The sequence below is a fragment of the Carcharodon carcharias genome, chromosome 32, assembly GCF_017639515.1.
Source record: "Carcharodon carcharias isolate sCarCar2 chromosome 32, sCarCar2.pri, whole genome shotgun sequence".
Classification (NCBI taxonomy): domain Eukaryota; kingdom Metazoa; phylum Chordata; class Chondrichthyes; order Lamniformes; family Lamnidae; genus Carcharodon; species Carcharodon carcharias.
This window is the reverse complement of record NC_054498.1, coordinates 23727117-23748066: the sequence shown is the minus strand read 5'-3', so window position 1 is coordinate 23748066 and position 20950 is coordinate 23727117. Positions and strand designations below refer to the sequence as shown.

The window sequence follows — 20950 nt, the reverse complement described above, 5'->3', positions numbered from 1 at the left end:
TTTTGAGAGCTTCCCTCTCACATGATGGTAGTAATAGACACATGGATTGTATATCCTTATAGAGTGAAATATCTATTCAGAAACAGGTCGCGACAGGCGAATCCCAGGAGGACAACAGAAACGCTTTAGGGATGTCTTCAAAGCATCTGTGAAGCGGTCAAACATATCCACTGACTCATGGAAGAGATGGGGGAAGGAGGCTTTGGGGAAGATGATGTTTTAGTGGAAACATCTCTGGTTTACTAACCCAGGCTAATGTTCCAGTTGTGTGGGTTCAAATCCCACTACAGCAGCTGGTGGAATTTAAATTCAATTGATAAATTGATACCCAACCCTTCAAGCACCAACTGCATATGGCAGAGTCTGCAGATTGTGCCATATGGATTTACCAGCCATCCCAGAACTCACGGAGCCAAAGTGGAAGCAAATCATCCTGATCCCAAGGGACTGCTGGAGAAAAGGGAAATAGGTATAGGGCAGAACCACAACAGAGCAATCAGTTTGAACTAAAGACAACTAAGGCTACCTTTGAAACACTTCCAGACCATGGTACAGAGCAAGGTAATAAACCCAGGTCAGCCAACGCTGTATTGGATGTCACTTATGGTTCAATGGTAGCACTCTCACCTCTGTTTAGGAAGGTGGTGGGTTCCAATTCCACTCCAGAGACTTGAGCACAAAACCAGGCTGACACTCCAATGTGGTACTAAGACATTAAACCAAGGCCTGTGCTCTCAAGTGGACGTTAAAGATCCCACATTAAAGATTTGAAGAGCAGAGGAATTTTTCTGTGTTCTGGCCAATATTTGTCACCACAACCAACATCACTAAAAACAGATTTATCTAGTCATCATCTCATTGCACACAGCAAGTTTCCACTAGCAGCAAATTGGCTGCTGCATTTTCTACATTAAAACAATAACATTAGCTCAAAAATACTTCATCCGCTGTTCATCACAGGTAAATACAAGTTAGTACTTTTTGGTAGGAAGAATAGGGAGGACACTTATTACTTGGATGGTGCAATTCTAAGTGGGGTAGAGGAACAAAGCGATCTCTGAGTACAAATACGTCAGTCACTAAGAGTTGCACAACAGGTTAACAGGGCCATAAGAAAATTTAACCAAGCACTAGAATTTATTTCTAGAGGTATAGAATTGAAAAATGGGGAAGTTATGCTAAATCTGTTTCAAATTTTGGTTTAGACCAGACATAGAGTACACTGTGCAGTTCTGGTCGCCATAATACAAAAAGGGTATGAAGGCACTGGAGAGGGTGCAAGGAAGGTTTATAAGATTGATACCAGAAATGCATTGGCGTACTTAGCAAAGGATTGACAGGCTCTTTGAAAAAAGAGAAAAGGCTTCATTGGTGACCTAATAGAGATCTTTAAAATAATGAAAGAGTGGATACAGAGAGAATGTTTCCTCTTGTGGGGAAGAGCATAACTACAGGTCATCAGTATAAGATAGTCACCAAGAAACCCAACAGGGAATTCAGAAGAAACTTCTTCACCAAAGAGTGGTGAGAATGTGGAACTCGCTAATATAGGGAGTGGTTGAAGTATAGCATAGATGTATTTAAGGGGAAACTAGACAAGCATATGAGGGAGAAAGGAATAGATGGTTAAAATGGTAAATTTAGATGGGAAAAAGATGAGAAGAGGCTCGAGTGGAGTGTAAACTCGACATGGACTGGCTGGACTGAATGGTCTTGTTTCTGTGCTGTATATTCAATGTAATCCTATGTAAACCACTTAGGAACATCCTGAAGGTGTGGTTATAAATAGGTTCTTTCCTTTTCTTTTTTGCTTATTAATGTACTTTCTTAATGGGAGGACAGAAGGGCAGGTGATCCCACTCCTTTTCTCCTCATCAAGAGGCGACCCTGCTATTAAACTAGTCTCTGAGTGACTCAGTCATTTTCTTGTTTCAAGATTAGTTGAGGTGCACAGCACAGCAGCAATCGCCATGAGTTACCTGACCATTCAGTCTCGCCGTCAGCTGTACAGGGCAGTTTGCAGTATAGATTCTGTATGGGAAATGATGCAAGATGCGGAAGTGACAAGCTTCTCTTGGTGTGCCAGCCTTCTGGGCCTCACCCAAAGGGATGATGCCTTTAACTGTATTTTGGCAGTTGAAAAAGGAAAGAGAGTCTTATATTTATCTAGGACTTTTCATGACCTCAGCGTATCCCTTAGCCCTTCACGTCCAATGAAGACCACTTTTTGAAGGGTGGTTGCTGTTGTAATGCAGGAAATACAACAGTTAATTAAGAACAGCAAGTTCTCACAAATAGCAATGTGATATGAAAAGAAAGACTTGCACATATATAGTGCTTTCCACAATCACTGGACGCCTCAAAGTGCGTTACAGCCAATGAAGTATTTTTGAAATGTAGTCACTGTTGTAATGTAGAAAATGCAGCAGCCAATTTGTGCACAGCAAGCTCCCTCAAGCAGCAATGTAATGATGACCAATAATCTGTGTTTTTGTGATGCTGATTGAGAAATAAATATTGTCCCAGTGACCCTGGTTAGCCCCCTTGCTCTTCTGCAAAATAGTGCTGCCCACCTGAGAGGGAAGCAGGACCTCAGGTTGACATCTCACACAGTGCAAGCACTCCCATCGTACTGTATTGGAGTGTCAGCCATCATTTTGTTTTAGCTTCTGTAACAATAGATGGGCTATTACCGGTGGATTTGGCTGATGGTGTTCAGTGCAATTGTCCAGTGTCTGTAGCACTGTCACCTAAATGTGCAATCTATTACTTAACTCTTGCTGATAGCTCAAGTTACTTTATTATAGCCTGTCTGTTTTATTGCAGTGCTGCTCTCCAAATTTCAAGATTTGCTTTAATTATAATAGCATAATTTACCAGCTCTGGAAGGCAAGACCAAACTTGCACATTAGAGGATCAATGTTTGACATTTGTAAGCTAAAAATACAAATTGGAGTGATCAGAATAAATATTATTTATTTGGCTGCTTTTGCCATGAAATCGGCACTTTTCACAGCGAGTGCGATGAGTCATTCCTGACTCATGAATATTTGACAACCCCATGCTAACTTGCCAAATCCTCCCATTGTTCCTTCAAAGTCACCCATTTTCATAATTCAGTTGTTCCGATTAACACCTTCATTCCCTGTTGGAATAGAGTGCCATTGCAATGGCACGAGGAAAGGATCAGAATTGCAACAATTGCCTTTAAATAGCACCTTTTAGCTTAGTAAAACGTCCCACAATACTTACAGGTGTGTTCTCAGGCAAAAATAACGCTAACCTAAAGAAGGAGGCATCACACAAGTTGCTTTGTTAAAGATGTTAATAAGAACATATGAATTAGGAGCAGGAATAGGCCATTCAGCCCCTCGAGCCTGCTCCACCATTCAATAAGTTCATGGCTGATCTGCTTTTGGCCTCAATGCCACTTTCTTGCCTACCCCCATAGCCTTTGATTCCCTTGTTAGTTAAGAATCTATCTATCGCTGCCTTAAAAATATTCAGTGACTCTGTCTCTACCACTCTCTGGGGAAGAGAATTCCACAGACTCATGACCCTTTAAGAGAAAAAGATTTCTCCTCATCTCTGTCTTAAATGGGAGACCTCTGTGTCCCCTAGTTTTGGACTCTCCCACAAGGGGAAGCATCCTCTCAGCATCTACCCTGTCAACCCCTTCAGAATCTGTTATGATTCACTAAGATCATCTCTCATTCTTTTAAGACTCCAGTGAATACAGGCCCAACCTGTCTAACCTTTCCCTTCTCTGAACTGCTAATGCAATTATGTCCAGCCTTAAATAAGGAGACCAAAACTGTGCACAGTACTCTTTAAGGTTAGCATCTTAAAGGAGGAAAGGGAGACAGAGAGGTTTGGGAAGGGAATTTCAGAGCTTGGGACCTAGACAGCTGAAAGCATGGCCGCCTATAGTGGGGCAAAGGAACCACGGAGCTGTTACAGCACAGGAGGAGGCCATTCAGCCCATCATGTCTGCACTAACCCTCCAAATGAGCAACTCGATTAGGGCCACTCCATCACCGCCTCCCCATAACGCTGCACGTTCTTCCTCTTCAGATAACAATCCAATTCCCTTTGAATGCTTCAATTGAAAGGAATGTTCAAGAGGCCAGAATTGGACAACGCAGAATTCCAGGAAGGTTGCAGAGCTGGTGGAGGTTGGGAGGTTGCAGATATGGTGCTGGGGCGGAGGGGGGCTTGCAAGACTATGGAGGGATTTGAACACCAGACTAACCAACAGAAATTATATTAACGTTTTTAACATTTTGTTGATGATCAGAATTTTTTCGCCCCCCCGTACAAATTACAATAGCCAGTGGAAATATATGGTGGCCAAAGCTTTAAAAGCCATGATTTCCCCATGTCTCCACTTAACTCCAGGGAACTCATGGTTGGGTGCTGTTACATTAGAACACGGATACAGGAGTAGGCCTTTCAGCTTGTTCAATCATTCAGTTAGATTCTGGCTGATCAGTATCTCAGCTCAATTTACCGCCTTGGTTCCATATTTCTTATTATCTTTGCCAAGCAGAAATCTTTGCAATCCCTGTTTTGAATTTTTCAATTGACCCCCCCCCGCTTCAGTAGCTGTTGTGGAGAGAGTGCCAGATTTCCACTTCTCTTTGTGTAAAGAAGTGCTTTGTGACCCTTGAATGGCCTTAGCTCTCATTTTAAGGTTATGTTCCCACTTGTTCTGAACTCCTCCAATAGTTTCTCTCGATCTGCTCTATTAATTCATTTAATTATGTTCAACAACTGAATCAGACTGCTCCTTAACCTTCTAAATGCAAGAGAACATGGGCCTGGTCTGTGCAACCTGTAATTCTCCACTGCACACAATCCAAGACCAATCTGTCCTCCCTGAGATTGTAGGAATGGCCTTTAATTAACTTGCCCAAGTGCCTACTCCATGTGTGTGGCTGGATGACGAATGGGAGTATCGGCTCTTTTGTATAATGGCTCAATTCGGTCTGGATGTGGAAATGTCACTGGAGTGGACTTTTGTTTGATTTTCCCTACTGCTGGTCTCCTGGAGGCAGGTTGAATACGAGATATGTGAAAGTCCATTTCTGAGGCGCCATGTCTTCATACACATGGAGTACCTCAAAATAATTTGCTTTACCCAATATTATCTCCAGAAGACCCACCTGAGACCTCTAACTATGCACTTCTGAGTTTTTTAAATCTGAAAAGCCAAAATTAGTGACTGCTGACTTGGACACTGAGCTGGTTCCTGTGTCAATGTCACCACACACTGACACTCTTTTGTATCACCCTGGGCTGCTCATTGGGTTTTATCAGGCTGCAGGAGGTGGTCCTACTACTCTTTGTGGCATGTTGGCCGCATTAAGGTGCAGTGAATTGAATCATAATCTCACAATGAAAAAGCCTGCTCTTGCATACTCACAAGGTGTTAGAAGTGTGGTGTTTCATCCTTCAAAACTTCTGAATTCGGAGAAAGAACTTGCATTTATATAACACCTTTCACAGCCTCAGGACATCTCAAAACACATTACAGCCTTTGAAGTATGATCTCTGTTGGAATGCAGGAAATTCTGCAGGCAGTTTGCATACAGCAAGCTCCCACAACCAGCAACAACCAGATAATCTGTTTGTGATGTTGGTTACAGGGTCTTGTAATACGAGCCAGGATGACAGAGATAAGTTCCCTTCTTTGCTTCAAAATTATGCTGTGGGATCTTTTACCCTCATCTGAGGGAACAGATGGAGCCTTGGTTTAATGGCTCATCCAGAAGACACTGACTATGCAACACTCCCTCAGCACTGCACTCTTAGTCAGAAAATCACAACTTTTCACAAAAGATTGATGGACCTTCATAAAAAGCAGTCGTAAGTCACAAAAGCTTTTTGTCAGAAAATCAAAACTATTCACAAAAGACTCAAATTGTTGGACCTTCTTAAAAAACACTAGTATATCACAAAAGCATGCTTAGCTCTGAGATAAGCACTTTCAGTAGGTCCAGAATGAGATTTGAACCAACAACCTTCTGACTCAGGGGTGAGAGTGCTACCCATTGAGCCACAACTGGGGCTACAGCCTCTCTGTCCAGCAGCCAGTCTTCCTAAATGGGCCAAATGGCCTTCTGTGCTGTAACTCTCTATGATTCTTTAGAATAAAACGCCTGACCTTAGGTGGCCTGAAACCAGCAGGTTTCAAGCCAAAAACATGAAACAGAAATAGTATAGAGGTCTCCCTGAGATAATTCAGATGAATTCACTTTCTTTATAATTTTCTGAGCAGTCAGCACTGCATGAGTCACAGCAATGGGCTTGATTGGTTTGCTCTATGCTAATGTTCCATCAATGAGAATTGTTTTACTGTTAAGCACAGCCACTGGCTCAGCAAAGCCCTGACAAATTACCATTAGTTTCTGTTTTTTTTTGGAACAGCGCAGAATACTACTTCCATACTTACCTTTCATGTCTTTCCTACTTTATTGATTCAGCACTTCTTGACTTTTGGAAGGTGGCCTGTGTGCCACCACTACTCTCCCACCCACACCGCAGCTAGAGCTGACATACCTGCACTTGTCTAAGGAATGACTCTTGCGGAGGCTTTGTTTCAGCAGGAAGGTGATGACCAAGTTATTATCATATTTGGCCAAACTCCAGTGAAGGCACCCAGTGATTGTCACTTCAGCAAAGAACTTTTATGCCTCTAGCTCTTTCTAGGCTAGCAGTACAAGGGACCAGTGCTGTCTGCAATGTGGAATATGTAAGTCATTGGAGAGGGTTGGCTAAATAGCAGAAACGTATTGCAGAAATTAATTTTGCTTCCAATCTCCACCCCTCCATCATTTTCACGTGGTCCATCTCTGACACTTCCCTTCCCTTCCTTGACTTCTCTGTCTCAATCTCTGGTGATAGACTGTCCACCAATATCCATTACAAACCCACCGACTCCCACAGCTATCTCGACTACAGCTCCTCACACCCCCCTTCCTGTAAGGACTCCATCCCATTCTCTCAGTTCCTTCGCCTCCGTCGCATCTGTTCTGATGATGCTACCTTCAAAAACAGTTCCTCTGACATGTCCTCCTTCTTCCTTAACCGAGGTTTTTCACCCACGGTCGTTGACAGGGCCCTCAACCGTGTCCGGCCCATCTCCCGCGCATCCGCCCTCATGCCTTCTCCTCCCTCCCAGAAACATGATAGGGTCCCCCTTGTCCTCACTTATCACCCCACCAGCATCCGCATTCAAAGGATCATCCTCCGCCATTTCCGCCAACTCCAGCATGATGCCACCACCAAACACATCTTCCCTTCGCCCCCCCTATCGGCATTCCGTAGGGATCACTCCCTCCGGGACACCCTGGTCCACTCCTCCATCACCCCCTACTCCTCAACCCCCTCCTATGGCACCACCCCATGCCCACGCAAAAGATGCAACACCTGCCCCTTCACTTCCTCGCTCCTCACCGTCCAAGGACCCAAACACTCCTTTCAAGTGAAGCAGCATTTCACTTGCATTTCCCCCAACTTAGTCTACTGCATTCATTGCTCCCAATATGGTCTCTCCTACATTGGAGAGACCAAACGTAAACTGGGCGACCGCTTTGCAGAACACCTGCGGTCTGTCAGCAAGAATGACCCAAACCTCCCTGTCGCTTGCAATTTTAACACTCCACCCTGCTCTCTTGCCCACATGTCTGTCCTTGGCTTGCTGCATTGTTCCAGTGAAGCCCAACGCAAACTGGAGGAACAACACCTCATCTTCCGACTAGGGACTTCACAGCCTTCCGGACTGAATATTGAATTCAACAACTTTAGGTCGTGAGCTATCTCCCCCATCCCCACCCCCTTTCTGTTTCCCCCTTCCTTTTTTTTCCAATAAATTATATAGATTTTCCTTTTCCCACCTATTTCCATTTTTTTTTAAAAAAAAAAAATTTTTTTTAAATCTTTTATGCTTTCCCCACCCCCACTAGAGCTATACCTTGAGTGCCCTGCCATCCATTCTTAATTAGCACATTCGTTTAGATAATATCACCAACTTTTAACTTTAACACCTATGTGTTTTTTTGTTCTATTGTTGACACCTTTTGATGCTCTGCTTCTATCACTGCTTGTTTGTCCCTACAACCACACCCCTCCTTCCACTTCTCTCTCTCTCTCTCTCTCCGCCCCCCACACACACACCTTAAACCAGCTTATATTTCAACTCTTTCTTGGACTCGAACTCAAGTTCTGTCGAAGGGTCATGAGGACTCGAAACGTCAAGTCTTTTCTCCGCCGATGCTGCCAGACCTGCTGAGTTTTTCCAGGTAATTCTGTTTTTGTTTTTGTTTTGGATTTCCAGCATCCGCAGTTTTTTTGTTTTTATCAGAAATGTATTGCGGTTGGGAGAGACCTGGTGCCACCTCGGCCTTCACCCTATTCCTGGCCTCCATGTTACTGGGCCCACTGAACTAAGCCAGGAGATTCAGTGGCAACAATGACATTGGAGCCTCAATTGTTATCTTGCTGCATTTGGTCTGTGAAGTCTTTTTTATTCATTCATCAGCATCGCCTGGCTACCGACTCCCCCATCCCTCTCCCTGGCAACTGTCTGAGACTAAGCCAGACTGTTCACAATCTTGGTGTCATCTTTGACCCCGAAACAAGCTACTGACCACTTCATTATAACTGCCTGTTTTACCTCTAAAACATTGCCTGACTTCGACCCTGTCTTAGCTCATCTGCTGCTGTAACCCCCATTCAGCCTTTGTCAACTGTAGACTTGACTACCCCAACTCACTGTTGACTGGTCTCCAACATTCTACCCTTTGTAAATTTAAGGCCATCCAAAACTCTGCTGCCTGTGTCCTTACTTGCACCAACTCCCATTCACCCATCACTCCTGTGCTTGATGACCTACATTGGCTCCCAGTTAAGCTGTCAACTATGGCTCAGTTGGTAGGACCTTTCCTCTGAGTCACAAAGTTCTGGGTTTGAGCCCCACTCCAGGACTTGAGCACGCAAATCAAGGCTGACACTCCAATGCAGTACTGAGGGAGTGCTGCACTGTCAGGGATGCTGTCTTTTGAATGAAACGTTAAACTGAGCTGCATCTGTCTGCTCAGGTGGATGCAAAAGGTCCCAGGGTACTATTTTGAAGAAGAACAGGGGGGTTTTCTCTGATGTCCTGGCCAATATTTATCCCTCAATCAACATCACAAAAAATGGATTGTCTGGTCATTTTCATATTGCTGTTTATGGGAGTTAGCTTTGCACACATTGGCTGCTGTATTTCCTACACTGCAGCAGTGACTTCAAAAGTACTTCATTGGCTGTAAAGTACTTTTGAGATGCCTCCATGGCCTCACCCCTCCCTCTTTCTGGAATCTCCTCCAAGCCCCACAACCCTCCAAGATATCTGCACTCCTCTAATTCTGGCCTCTTGAGCATTGCTGATTGTAATCACCACATCCTTGGTGGCTGTGCCTTCAGCTGCCTCGGCCCCAAGCTCTGGAATTCCCTCCTTAAGCCTCTCCCTTTAAGATGATCCTTGAAACCAACCTCCTTGTCCAAGCTTTTGACCATCTGTCCTTACACTGCCTCATGTGGATTTGTGTCTGTTTTTGTTTTACAATGCTCCTGTATTTCGCCTTGAGATGTTTCATGATATTAAAGACACGACATGTTCCATGTTATTGGAATTTGGGCAGCACTAGCATTTATTGACCATACCTCAGTGTCCTTGAGAAGGTGGTGGAAAACCACTATAGTCTCTGTGATGCAGGTACTGCCACAATGTTGCTTCATAGGGAGATTTAGGATGTTGGCCTTGCAGTGATGAAGGAACTGCGATTTCACAAATCGGCTGGTGTGCGATTTGGGAGAGGAACTTGCACTGATGGTGTTCCCATAAACCAGGTGCCTTTGTCCTTTTCAGTGGTAGTGGTTGCAGATTTGGAAGGTGCTGTCGAAGAAGCCTTGCTGCAGTGTATATGATACACATTGCCGCCTCTGTGCACTGGTGGCGAAGGGTTTAAAGTGGATGGGGTGCTGATCAAGTGGGCTGCTTTGTCCTGGATCATATCAAATTCCTTGAGCGTTGTTAGAGCTGCACTCATCCAGACAAGTGGAGCATATTCCATCACACTCCTGACTTGTGCCTTATAGATAGTAGACAGGCTTTGGGAATTCAGGAGGTGAGTCACTCGCCACAGAATATCTGTCCGAGGAGGAGCTTTGACTATCCAAACCTGTTTGGTGAGGGTGAGGGAATTCATCGGAGCTGCATATATTGGTAATGGGCCTATGCCAAGTTAGCTGTGCTGCGGGTGATGCTGCAGTTACCATGTGCACCAAGGTGGACTGCAGACTCTCTAAGCTGTGGGTATGCAAATTTCAAAATTGAAAATTCTGGAAGCACTCAGGTCTCACAGCTTATGAGGAAGGAGAAACAGTTAAGGTCTCTGGTCATCAGAACACAGCAAACAAACACATGATCAAGGACAAGAATAGAAACCGATAACAATGAAGGTACCATTCATGGGGAGCTGCACCTTCACACTTGCTGCCATTTGATAAAAGCTGCTATGACGTTCTCCAATGACATCTAATCCTTACAAAGCATCATTAAACATTTGACCCCAGAGATCAAAATCCTTATGTTTCACCACTGTGGAAGGACCGGCTCCTTCTGCTCTTCCACTGCCACCTACCCCTGCTTCAGCTCAATTTCACCTGCTTTATTTCCCGCAAACCTATTCTCTCCGTTTTCTAGGTAGGAGGTGTTGCTGATGTTTGCTGCAATGAGATTGACTGATGCACTTGCCTGAGGTACATGATTGCTCCTGGTTACTGGTCCCCTGCTCGCTTCTCCTGCCTTACATACGTGTGGAAAGCCTGACCCCTCTTCACTGCTCCAGTTCTTGCCTCTTACACATCCTCGATTTTCATTGCTCCACCATTTGTGGCTGTGCCTTTAACATCTCTGGTGTCTCTTAAAATCAACCCCCACCCGGCCAAACCTCTACCTCTCTATCAAGAAGTTCCGTCAAGCCCACTCTTTAAACGGGCTTTTGATCACCTGTCCTTATATTGCTCAAGGTCAAGTTTTATCTAAACGCTCTTGTGAAGCCTTTGGGAGTTCTGTCACGTTAAAGGTACTTTACGGACTGGACACCTACGTTGACTGGGTTGGTTATTGTTGCTGAAGCTCTGAGTTTTGGGAGTCTTGGCAAAGGGCAGGGTCTAGAGATGGAGGAGGGTTATTTGGGAGGATTGGTAGCTTGGGATTAATCTAATAAACCGACTGCTTTATTTTACCCCATTCAGGCTGGTCGAGAGAATGACGCCCTCCGGGTTTTCCGACGCATGTTTTACTGGAATAACCGTGGGACAGCTCGCTCCTTCTCAGTAAGTGAGCAGCAGTTCTTGTTATCTTCTGTCTACTTCCTGCAGCTTCGTTCACTTTAGCACTGCCCTGCATACTTTCCTCTGCATTAACATTCTCTCTCTCTCTCTCTCTCTTTCTCTTTCCACTGTTATTTTTATCTTTTGCTTAGATGTTAATGACTCTGCAGGATTCTGACCTCTTGCCAAAGGTAAGCTCTAAATCGCTAAAGCTGTTCAAGAAGAAGAGGAGAGAGCTACAGGCCATTTAGTCTGACATCAGTTGTTGGGAAAATGCTAGAATCCATTATTCGGGAAGGGCCAACAAAACAGAAAATTATAAGATGATTAGGCAGAAGCAATGTGGTTTTATGAACAAAATTGTGTTTGACAATTCTATTAGGGCTTTTTGAGGGTAGCAGGGTATAAAATGGATGGAGTGTATTTGGATTTTCATAAAAAATTCAAAAAACTGTCAGGCAAAAATTTGTTGAATAAAATTAGGGCTTGTGACTTTGGAATAATATTGACAGAAAATGGAGTGTAACAATAAATTGGTCATTTTCTGGTTGCTAGACTGTTACAACTGGTTCTCAGTGACTCATCACCTTGATGTGGTGAAGAGCCTTGTGTGTTCCACTGATCCCTTGAGCAATGCCACCTGGAGCTCCTTGCTCCTGGTAGGGATGTTAATGGTGGCAAGATCAGGGGGATCTGCCAAAATGCTATCCAAAATGTCCTTAACGGCAGAACAAGTGAAGGAAGACCATGCATCTCACCGGCTGCGAAGGTGGAAGAAGGCTGTAGCAGCAAGGTGACCCCAGCCATTGTGGTTTGAAACCTTACCACCAACACGTCAAGGTAGTGTGCACAATGTCAGCGCTCCAAGGCTTGCATGTTAGACAAAGTCACGCAAAGGCCTCTATGCAGGATCAAAGTCCTGTGGTGATGGCAAATTGGAGAGGGGGGCAGGGCTGTGAATCTGGGAGTCCCTAGTCAAGAATCTGCACATAGACGACAGATGCAAGAAGATCATTGGACACCTGTATAAGGACAGAGGTCTCTTTGGGCAGCAGCATCTGTGACTGAATACCCTCTGCTCACCCCAAATGGGGAGGGGACTAGAAAAGGCGCCCAAAATACAGGCTGTCCCACTTTCTCCTGGCTGGGGAACCACGCCCTGTGGAATCTCAACATTGTGCTCAAAGGAAGAAAACTCTAAATGTGACAACCAGGAATGTTAGAACACTCGAGGATAATCTCAAGAAGTGACTGTCCAGAAAGAACTGCAATCATGTGAGTTATTGAGACTCTGAATTAACATCACTGCCCACAGTGAGACCCACATTCCTGGGGAGGGGCAGCTGAAGGAACAAGCAGGGGAGTACACCAACTACTGGAAAGGAAAGGAAAGATTTGGAAAAATCTTGGATGCACTGCCAGAACTCTCAATTGTATAAATGAAAGACTCATGATACTTCACCTATGGCTCATTTGTAACCAAGGTGCCACTATCATCAGCATTTATACCCAATTCTTGACTCCGATGAAGATAAAGAAGGAAAAGCTTTGTTCTGGCCTTGATAAAGTCTTCACTAAAAGATTATCCTTCTGGGGGACATCCAGGGTTGGCTGTGACACTGATGTCTGGAGCAGAACCATTGGGAGGAATCAGGGTGGGAAAAGCCAATGCAAATGGCATCCTCCTGCTGACAAAGTGTGCTCAGCATGGCCTCATTATAACAAACACCCTCTTCCACTAGAATAACCAATACAAAACCACATGGAGGCATCCTAGATCAAAGCACTGGCACCTCCTGGATTATGTCATTGTTCAGGTCAAAGACCCAAGTGCTGTCTTTATCATTTGATCCATGTGGGGGACTAATGGCCTCTGGACAGGTCATAAAATTGTTCAATCAATGATGAACGTCCATCTAGCACCAAGACATCGCAAGAACCAAAAGTCCAGGAGAGATGAGATCAATGTCTCAGCCCCACGGCAGCCTGACTGAAGAGAGGAATTCCAACTGCAGCTCACACCTAATCTGGAAAATCTTCAGACACTCAACTCAATTTCAGAACAACGGGATCAAAAAAAAGTCAATTAGACACCTGTGCCCAGACCATTGGGTTTGAATATCTTCATCAACAGGCTGGGTTTGGGAAAATGATGCTGGAATTTGTGAACTCCTGGAACAGAATTCCCAGGCAGAACAAGCCAAGGTTTCGTGTCGAGAAAGCAACATTCCAACAGCTCAAGGCTGATGTCCAAAGACAAATCCAAAAGATAAAGGACATGTGATGGAAGGAGAAATCCTAGAGATCCAAAGGTATGCTGTGCGCCATGACATGCGAAGCCTTTTTGAAGCCACAGAGACCGCCTATTGAGTGAGGCCAAATGGACGAGGCCCTCTTTGCTCACAGGATGGTGTTTCTCTTCCTAAGGATGACAATGCCATTTGTCAATGTTGGAAAGAACATTTTGAACAACTCTTCAACCGTGAATCTACATTAGCAACTGATACTCTCCAGTCCATCCCCCAGTACCCTGTGGTAGAACCCATGGGTGAGTCACCATTGGTGGGAGAACTGCACCAAGTCCTGTAGTTGGTAGTGAAGAGGATAGCTGTCCACTCCAGAATGATGATAATGGTTTGGTTGAGTGGGCAGAGAAGTGGCAAATGGTATTTGATCTGGAAAAGTACAAGTAATGCTTTTGGGGAAGGCAAACAAAGCAAGAGAATACTCAATAAACGGGTAGTTATTGAGCGGGGTTGAGGAAGTGAGAGACCTTGGAGTGCATGTCCACAGGTCCTTGAAGGTGGCAGGACAGGTGGACAAGGTGGTCAAAAAAGCAAGTGGAATGCTTTGATAAAGGCAAAATACTGTGGTTGCTGGAAATCTGAAACAAAAGTAAAAAGTGCTGGAAAAACTCAGCGGGTCTGACAGCATCGGTGGAGAGAAAGACAGAGTTAACGTTTCGGTTCCGTATGACCAGTTCTGATAAAGAGTCATACGAACTCGAAACGTTAACTCTGTCTTTCTCTCCACAGATGCTGTCAGACCTGCTGAGTTTTTCCAGCATTTTTTGCTTTTGTGTTGATATGGAATGCTTTCCTTTCTTGAGCAAGGTATTGAATACAAAAGCAGGGGTGTAATGATGGAACTGTATAAAACCCTGTAATTTTGAGTACAGTTCTGGTCGTCACATGACAGGAAGGACATAATTGCTCTGGAGAGTGTGCAGAGAAGATTTATAAGAATATTGCCAGGGCTTGAAAATTGCAGCTACGAGGAGCGATGGGGTAGGGTAGGGTTTTTTCCCTTAGTAAGGAGGAGGCTAAGTTGTGACCTAATTGAGGTTTACAAAATTGAAGGGCCTAGATAGGGCAGACAGGAAAGACTTGTTTCCCCTAGCTGGGGGGCCAATTACCAGATTTAAGGGGATTGGTAAAAGGATTAGAGGGGACATGAGGAAAAGATTTTTCACCCAGAGGATGGTGGGGGTGTCTGGAATTCACTGCCTATGTTGGTCATTGAGGCTGAAATGCTCAACTCATTTAACAGGTACCTGGATCTGCATCTGAAATGCTGTAACCTGCAAGGATACAGACCAGGTGCTGGAAATTGGGATTAAAATGAGCAGCTAGTTTCTTTTTTCTCTTTAGCTGGTGCAGACACGATGGGCTGAATGGCCTCTTTCTGCACTGTAACTTTTCTGTGGTTCTAAGCAATCAAACTGGTGAAAAACAGCAAAGCCAGTAGCCCCGATGTTATTCTAGTCGAGGCCTTCAAAGCTGGTGGGCTTATGCACACATCACGACTCCATGTACTCATCCCAAGGATTTGACGAAAACATACCCCCCCATTCCTGACTTCAGGAATGCAAAGATCATAACAATCTTCAAGGAGGGAGATAAATCATACTGTGGAAACTATCAAGGTATCTCTCTCTTGTTCATAGCAGGAAAGATCCTGACACGCATTCTCCTGAATCACCTACTTCCCGCATCTGTGGAAATCCTCCCAGAGACAGAATGTGGCTTTAGACCTTCCAGAGGAACCTCTGACATGGCTCTTGTTGCCAGACAAATCCAAGAAAAATGTCGAGAACAAAACCAGGACCTCTTCACTGCGTTCGTTAGCCTGATCAAAGCATTTGACTCAGTAAATCATGAGACTCTGTGGATTGTGCTCCAAAGATTTGGATGTCCAAGAAACTTCATCATCATCTTGTGATTGCTTCATGATGATATGAGTAGGATCCAAAACAGATGCCTTCAAAACCCAGACTGGGGTCAAGCAAGGCTGTGTGATAGCCCCCATAATATTTTCAATCTACCTGACAGTGACTATTCACCTCATCAAAGATCAACTGCCCCCTGCTGTCAGTATTAAATACCATCTAGATGGAAAACTCTTTGACCTCAGTTGCCTCTGTGCCAAAGTTTAACTGACCACCATAGACACACATGATCTACAGTTTGTGGATGACTGCAGTATTGTTGCCCACTCTGCACCAGATTTGCAAGCCACCCTCGATCTCCTAAACTCTGCGCACAAGAAACTGGGCCTGTCCTTGAATGTTGCCAAAGCAGAACTGTTATATCAACCTATGCCTGGTCGGCCAAATATTCCACCTCCCACATACATTGAAGGAGACGCTTTGGAATATGTTGAGCACTTCCCGTATCTTGGCAGCCACCTCTCTCAAAGGGCCACCACTGATGAGGAGATCCAACACCAGATCAGCTGCATCAGCTCAGCCTTCCATAAACTATGGCAGCGAGTGTTTGACGACAAAGACCTCCGCAAGTCAGGTGTGCAGTGCAGTAGTCATCACGGTGCTCCTTTACTGCAGTGAGGACTATGTATCAGCACACGAGAGAAATTTCACGAGCTCTGCCTCTGTCACATCCTCTGGATTCAATAGGAGGACCACTGAACAAATGCCTAGTGTCCTTCTTGAAGCCAGCTCCACAAGCATTCAGGCAAAACTGCAAAATCAACTTGGATGAGCAGGCCACTGTGTCCACTTGGCTGAAAGCCATCCATCCGCCAGATCCTGTTCTCTTAACTCTCAACGTTCTGGAGAGGACAAAGAAAATGCTTCAAAGGCACTCTGAAGCTCTCTATGAAAGGCAGTGGCATTGACATTAATGACTGGGAGGGACTTGCTACCAATCATTCAGAATGGCAACTACTTGTCCATCAGGCTGTACCACACTTTGACACCAACGTGTTAATCATGAGATAGAGCAAAGGGTGAAAAGGAAGCAATCCTGCACTCTGGACCCCATCACCACGTCCAGCCCCATGAACAAGAAGATCTTTGGGCTGAAAACCGACCTGTTCAGTCACATGAAGACCCATGGCAGAAATTTGGAAGCTTGAGTAGATGACAACTGACAATGCCCAGTACTGAGTGTCACAGTGATCATTGCTGGGCCCTCAGTTATTTACAAACTCCCCACCGCGCCCCTGCCCCGCCCCCACTGCGCCCCTGCCCCGCCCCCACCCAGTCCCACCCCCACACCCCTGTTGACCTGCTCGTCTGCCCGAACCCATGAGTTTATGTTCTCTCTCTCTCTCGTTTGGATATTTTGCATTCCGTTCAGAAGTTGTCATTTCCCTGTTTAAGCAGCTGATCCCTTTGTATTGTTTGTGTTGGTTCCCAGGTTGAGCGCCTCCTGATGCCTTCTGCTGAGAAATGCAACATAAAGTTTTACGACAGTCGGGCTGATTGTTTCTCACACCAGATAACGAAGGTACAATCTCTGTTTCTCACACCAGATAATGAAGGTACAATCTCTGTTTCTCACACCAGATAATCAAGGTACAATCTCTGTTTCTCACACCAGATAATCAAGGTACAATCTCTGTTTCTCACACCAGATAATCAAGGTACAATCTCTGTTTCTCACACCAGATAATCAAGGTACAATCTCTGTTTCTCACACCAGATAATCAAGGTACAATCTCTGTTTCTCACACCAGATAACGAAGGTACAATCTCTGTTTCTCACACCAGATAATCAAGGTATAATCTCTGTTTCTCACACCAGATAATCAAGGTACAATCTCTGTTTCTCACACCAGATAATCAAGGTACAATCTCTGTTTCTCACACCAGATAATCAAGGTACAATCTCTGTTTCTCACACCAGATAATCAAGGTATAATCTCTGTTTCTCACACCAGATAATCAAGGTACAATCTCTGTTTCTCACACCAGATAATCAAGGTACAATCTCTGTTTCTCACACCAGATAATCAAGGTACAATCTCTGTTTCTCACACCAGATAATCAAGGTACAATCTCTGTTTCTCACACCAGATAATCAAGGTACAATCTCTGTTTCTCACACCAGATAATCAAGGTACAATCTCTGTTTCTCACATCAGGTAATGAAGGTACAATCTCTGTTTCTCACACCAGATAACGAAGGTACAATCTCTGTTTCTCACACCAGATAATGAAGGTACAATCTCTGTTTCTCACACCAGATAATCAAGGTACAATCTCTGTTTCTCACACCAGATAATCAAGGTACAATCTCTGTTTCTCACACCAGATAATGAAGGTACAATCTCTGTTTCTCACACCAGATAATGAAGGTACAATCTCTGTTTCTCACACCAGATAATGAAGGTACAATCTCTGTTTCTCACACCAGATAACGAAGGTACAATCTCTGTTTCTCACACCAGATAATCAAGGTATAATCTCTGTTTCTCACACCAGATAATCAAGGTACAATCTCTGTTTCTCACACCAGATAATGAAGGTACAATCTCTGTTTCTCATACCAGATAATGAAGGTACAATCTCTGTTTCTCACACCAGATAATCAAGGTATAATCTCTGTTTCTCACACCAGATAATCAAGGTACAATCTCTGTTTCTCACACCAGATAATGAAGGTACAATCTCTGTTTCTCACACCAGATAATGAAGGTACAATCTCCACATGTCTTGGTTTGTTGTGTACAAACATTGCTGTTTTACAGTTATTGAAAGAATAAAAAAGTTGCATTTTGACTGTGCCTTTCACAACCTCAGGACGCCCCAGGCATTTTATAGACAATGAAGTGTAGCCATTGTTGTAATGTAGGAAAGCAATTTGTGCACAGCAAGCTCCCACAAACAGCCATGTGATAATGACCAGATCATTTCTTTCAGCGATGTTGGTTGAAGGATAACTATTGAACAGAACACCAGGAAAGATACTAGAGTTCCTTGTCAAAGACTGAATGAATTCTTACTTGGAGAGAGGCATGGAATAATAAGGCACAGCCAGCACAGATTTGTTAAAGGCAAATTGTCTGACTAACCTGACAGAGTTATTTGGAGTAACGGAGAGGGTTGATGAAGCTAGGACAGTAAATGTTGTATCTGGGGCTTTCGAAAGGCATTTGATCAATTCCCCCCATAACTGATTTATTTGGGAAGTGGCGCACAATAATGAAGGGATGGCAGGACGATTAAGCGATGGGGCAGAGTGTAGTAATGATGTTGTCCTGACTGAAGAGAAGTATGCAGTACCCCAGGGATCAGTATCAGTATCAATACCACTGCTCTTCTCACATATAAGTGACCTGGGCATAGATATGCAGAGTTCAGTTTTGAAGTTTGTGAATAATACAAAACTTAGTAAGGCAGTAGATAGTGAGTAGAATAATTGCAGGCTTCAGGAGGACTTGGACAAGGTGGTGTAATAGACAGCTATGTGACTTAATACAGGTAAGTGGGAAGTTCAATACTTTGAGAGAAATGAACTGGAAAGGCAGCAGCATCCAGATGGCCCCATTTTGAAGGGTTGCAATAGCCAAGGGATGTGCGGCTGAAGGTGACAGGACAGGTTGGCAAGGTGGTTAAAGTATATGAGAAATCTGGCTTTGAAAATAGGGGCATTGAATACCAGAGCAAGGAAGTCATGCAAAACCTTTACAGAATCTCTGGCTCAATGTCAGCTGGAGTATTATGTACAATTTTGGGCACTGCACTTTAGGATGGAGGTTGAGGCTCTGGGGAGGGTGCTGAGGAGATTTACCAGGGCTGATTGACTTCAGATATGTGGAGAGATTGGAGAAGCTGGGATTGTTATTAGAGAAGGGCAAGTTAAGGAGAGACCTAATGAAATGATGAGGGGTTTCCATAGAGCAAACAGGCTGAAGCTGTTTCCTCTGACACGTGGATCATTGATCATTGATTGAAAACACTGGAGAGAACCAGAGGGGAAATATACTGTAGAACACCGGCATTGACCTCTGGGGAACTCTACAGTCCAATAGGATCCCAACACTGACCCCTGGGGAATGCTACAGTCCAGTAGGATCCCAGCTTTGATCCCTGGGATAGTCTACAGTCCAATAGGATCCCAGCTTTGATCCCTGGGGGCTCTGCAGTGCATTTCCCCAGCCCAATATAATTCCCCTAACTAGTACTCGCTCCTTCCCCTCTCTCCCCATTACTTCTCGACCTTTCATGAAGATGTCCCGATACCACCAATCAGGCTGCTGACTTATGAGACCTAATTAGCAGCTTTCATTTCAGTTAGAACGCCTGTTCCTGAAGCTTGTATGTGGACTTCAGCGCACAGGCAAGTGATGATCAAAAGGTGTTGTTAACAATCCTGTTCTTATTTTCAGGGGCTGGATCCCATCAGGAAGATTCTTGCCCAGAAGCTTCGACTAACATCAGTTCTTCTCTCCATCATCTTCTTCAGTATCTCGTTTGGGTGAGTCAGTCCGAAGACAGAACCTTGGGCAAACTGGGCTCAGTTTCTTCCTGTGTTTTCCAAAAGTTGTTGATTTTGGGCTGATTCCCTTGGTTGGTGAAGATGGACACCAAGCGTGGAGGGGCTTTTAACTGGTGGAGGCATCAGAGCCAAGACTGAGCCTCTCTCTACCTGCTATCCATGTGCACACCTACCGTCTGGAAGGGGGTAACTAGATAGTCATGGAGCATGTAGGGATGCGGTGTCACTGGACAGCGAGTGATCAGGAGGGGTAGTGGGCATCAGTGATCTGGAGAGGAATCTGTGGCCAGTGTCTTAGTCCCGTCTAATCGAGGTGCCCTTTTTTTATTTATTCATGGTGTGTGGGTGTCGCTGGCTGGACCAGCATTTATTGCCCATCCCTAATTGCCCTTGAGAAGGTGGTGGTGAGCTGCCTTCTTGAACCGCTGCAGTCCATGCAGCGTGGGTACACCCACAGTGCTGTTAGGGAGGAAGTTCCAGGATTTTGACCCAGCGACAGTGAAGGAACGGCGGATATATTTCCAAGTCAGGATGGTGAGTGACTTGGAGGGGAACTTCAAGGTATTGGTGTTCCCTTGTGTCTGCTGCCCTTGTCCTTCTAGATGGTAGTGGTTGTGGGTTTTGGAAGATCAGCGTCCGCACATTACAATTTAAATCTAGGCTCTGACTTTTAGCTGTATAGTAATGTTTAATCTCTCCTATGTGATGGTTTACCCTCCTATTGTAGTTTATCCCCTCTCTGCACCAGGACATTATTATTGGAAGCTTGTGTGAATGGATTCTGATTGTTCAGAACCTGGTTCCATGGGTGGTATAATGAGTAA

The 20950-nt window shown here is 44.6% G+C and overlaps 1 protein-coding gene across 3 annotated transcripts in view; it reads left to right on the top strand.

Annotated features, from left to right (window-relative positions):
• Positions 1-20950, top strand: part of sv2 (synaptic vesicle glycoprotein 2) — a 79968-nt gene that overhangs the window by 46408 nt on the left and 12610 nt on the right. For 2 of the 3 annotated variants that reach the window (XM_041178269.1, XM_041178267.1), the window contains exons 7-10: positions 11305-11385; positions 11535-11573; positions 17043-17132; positions 20017-20105. In XM_041178269.1, coding sequence (XP_041034203.1) covers positions 11305-11385; positions 11535-11573; positions 17043-17132; positions 20017-20105 — 299 coding nt within the window. The remainder of the gene's footprint in view (positions 1-11304; positions 11386-11534; positions 11574-17042; positions 17133-20016; positions 20106-20950) is intronic. The other variant, XM_041178268.1, reaches the window with a different exon arrangement.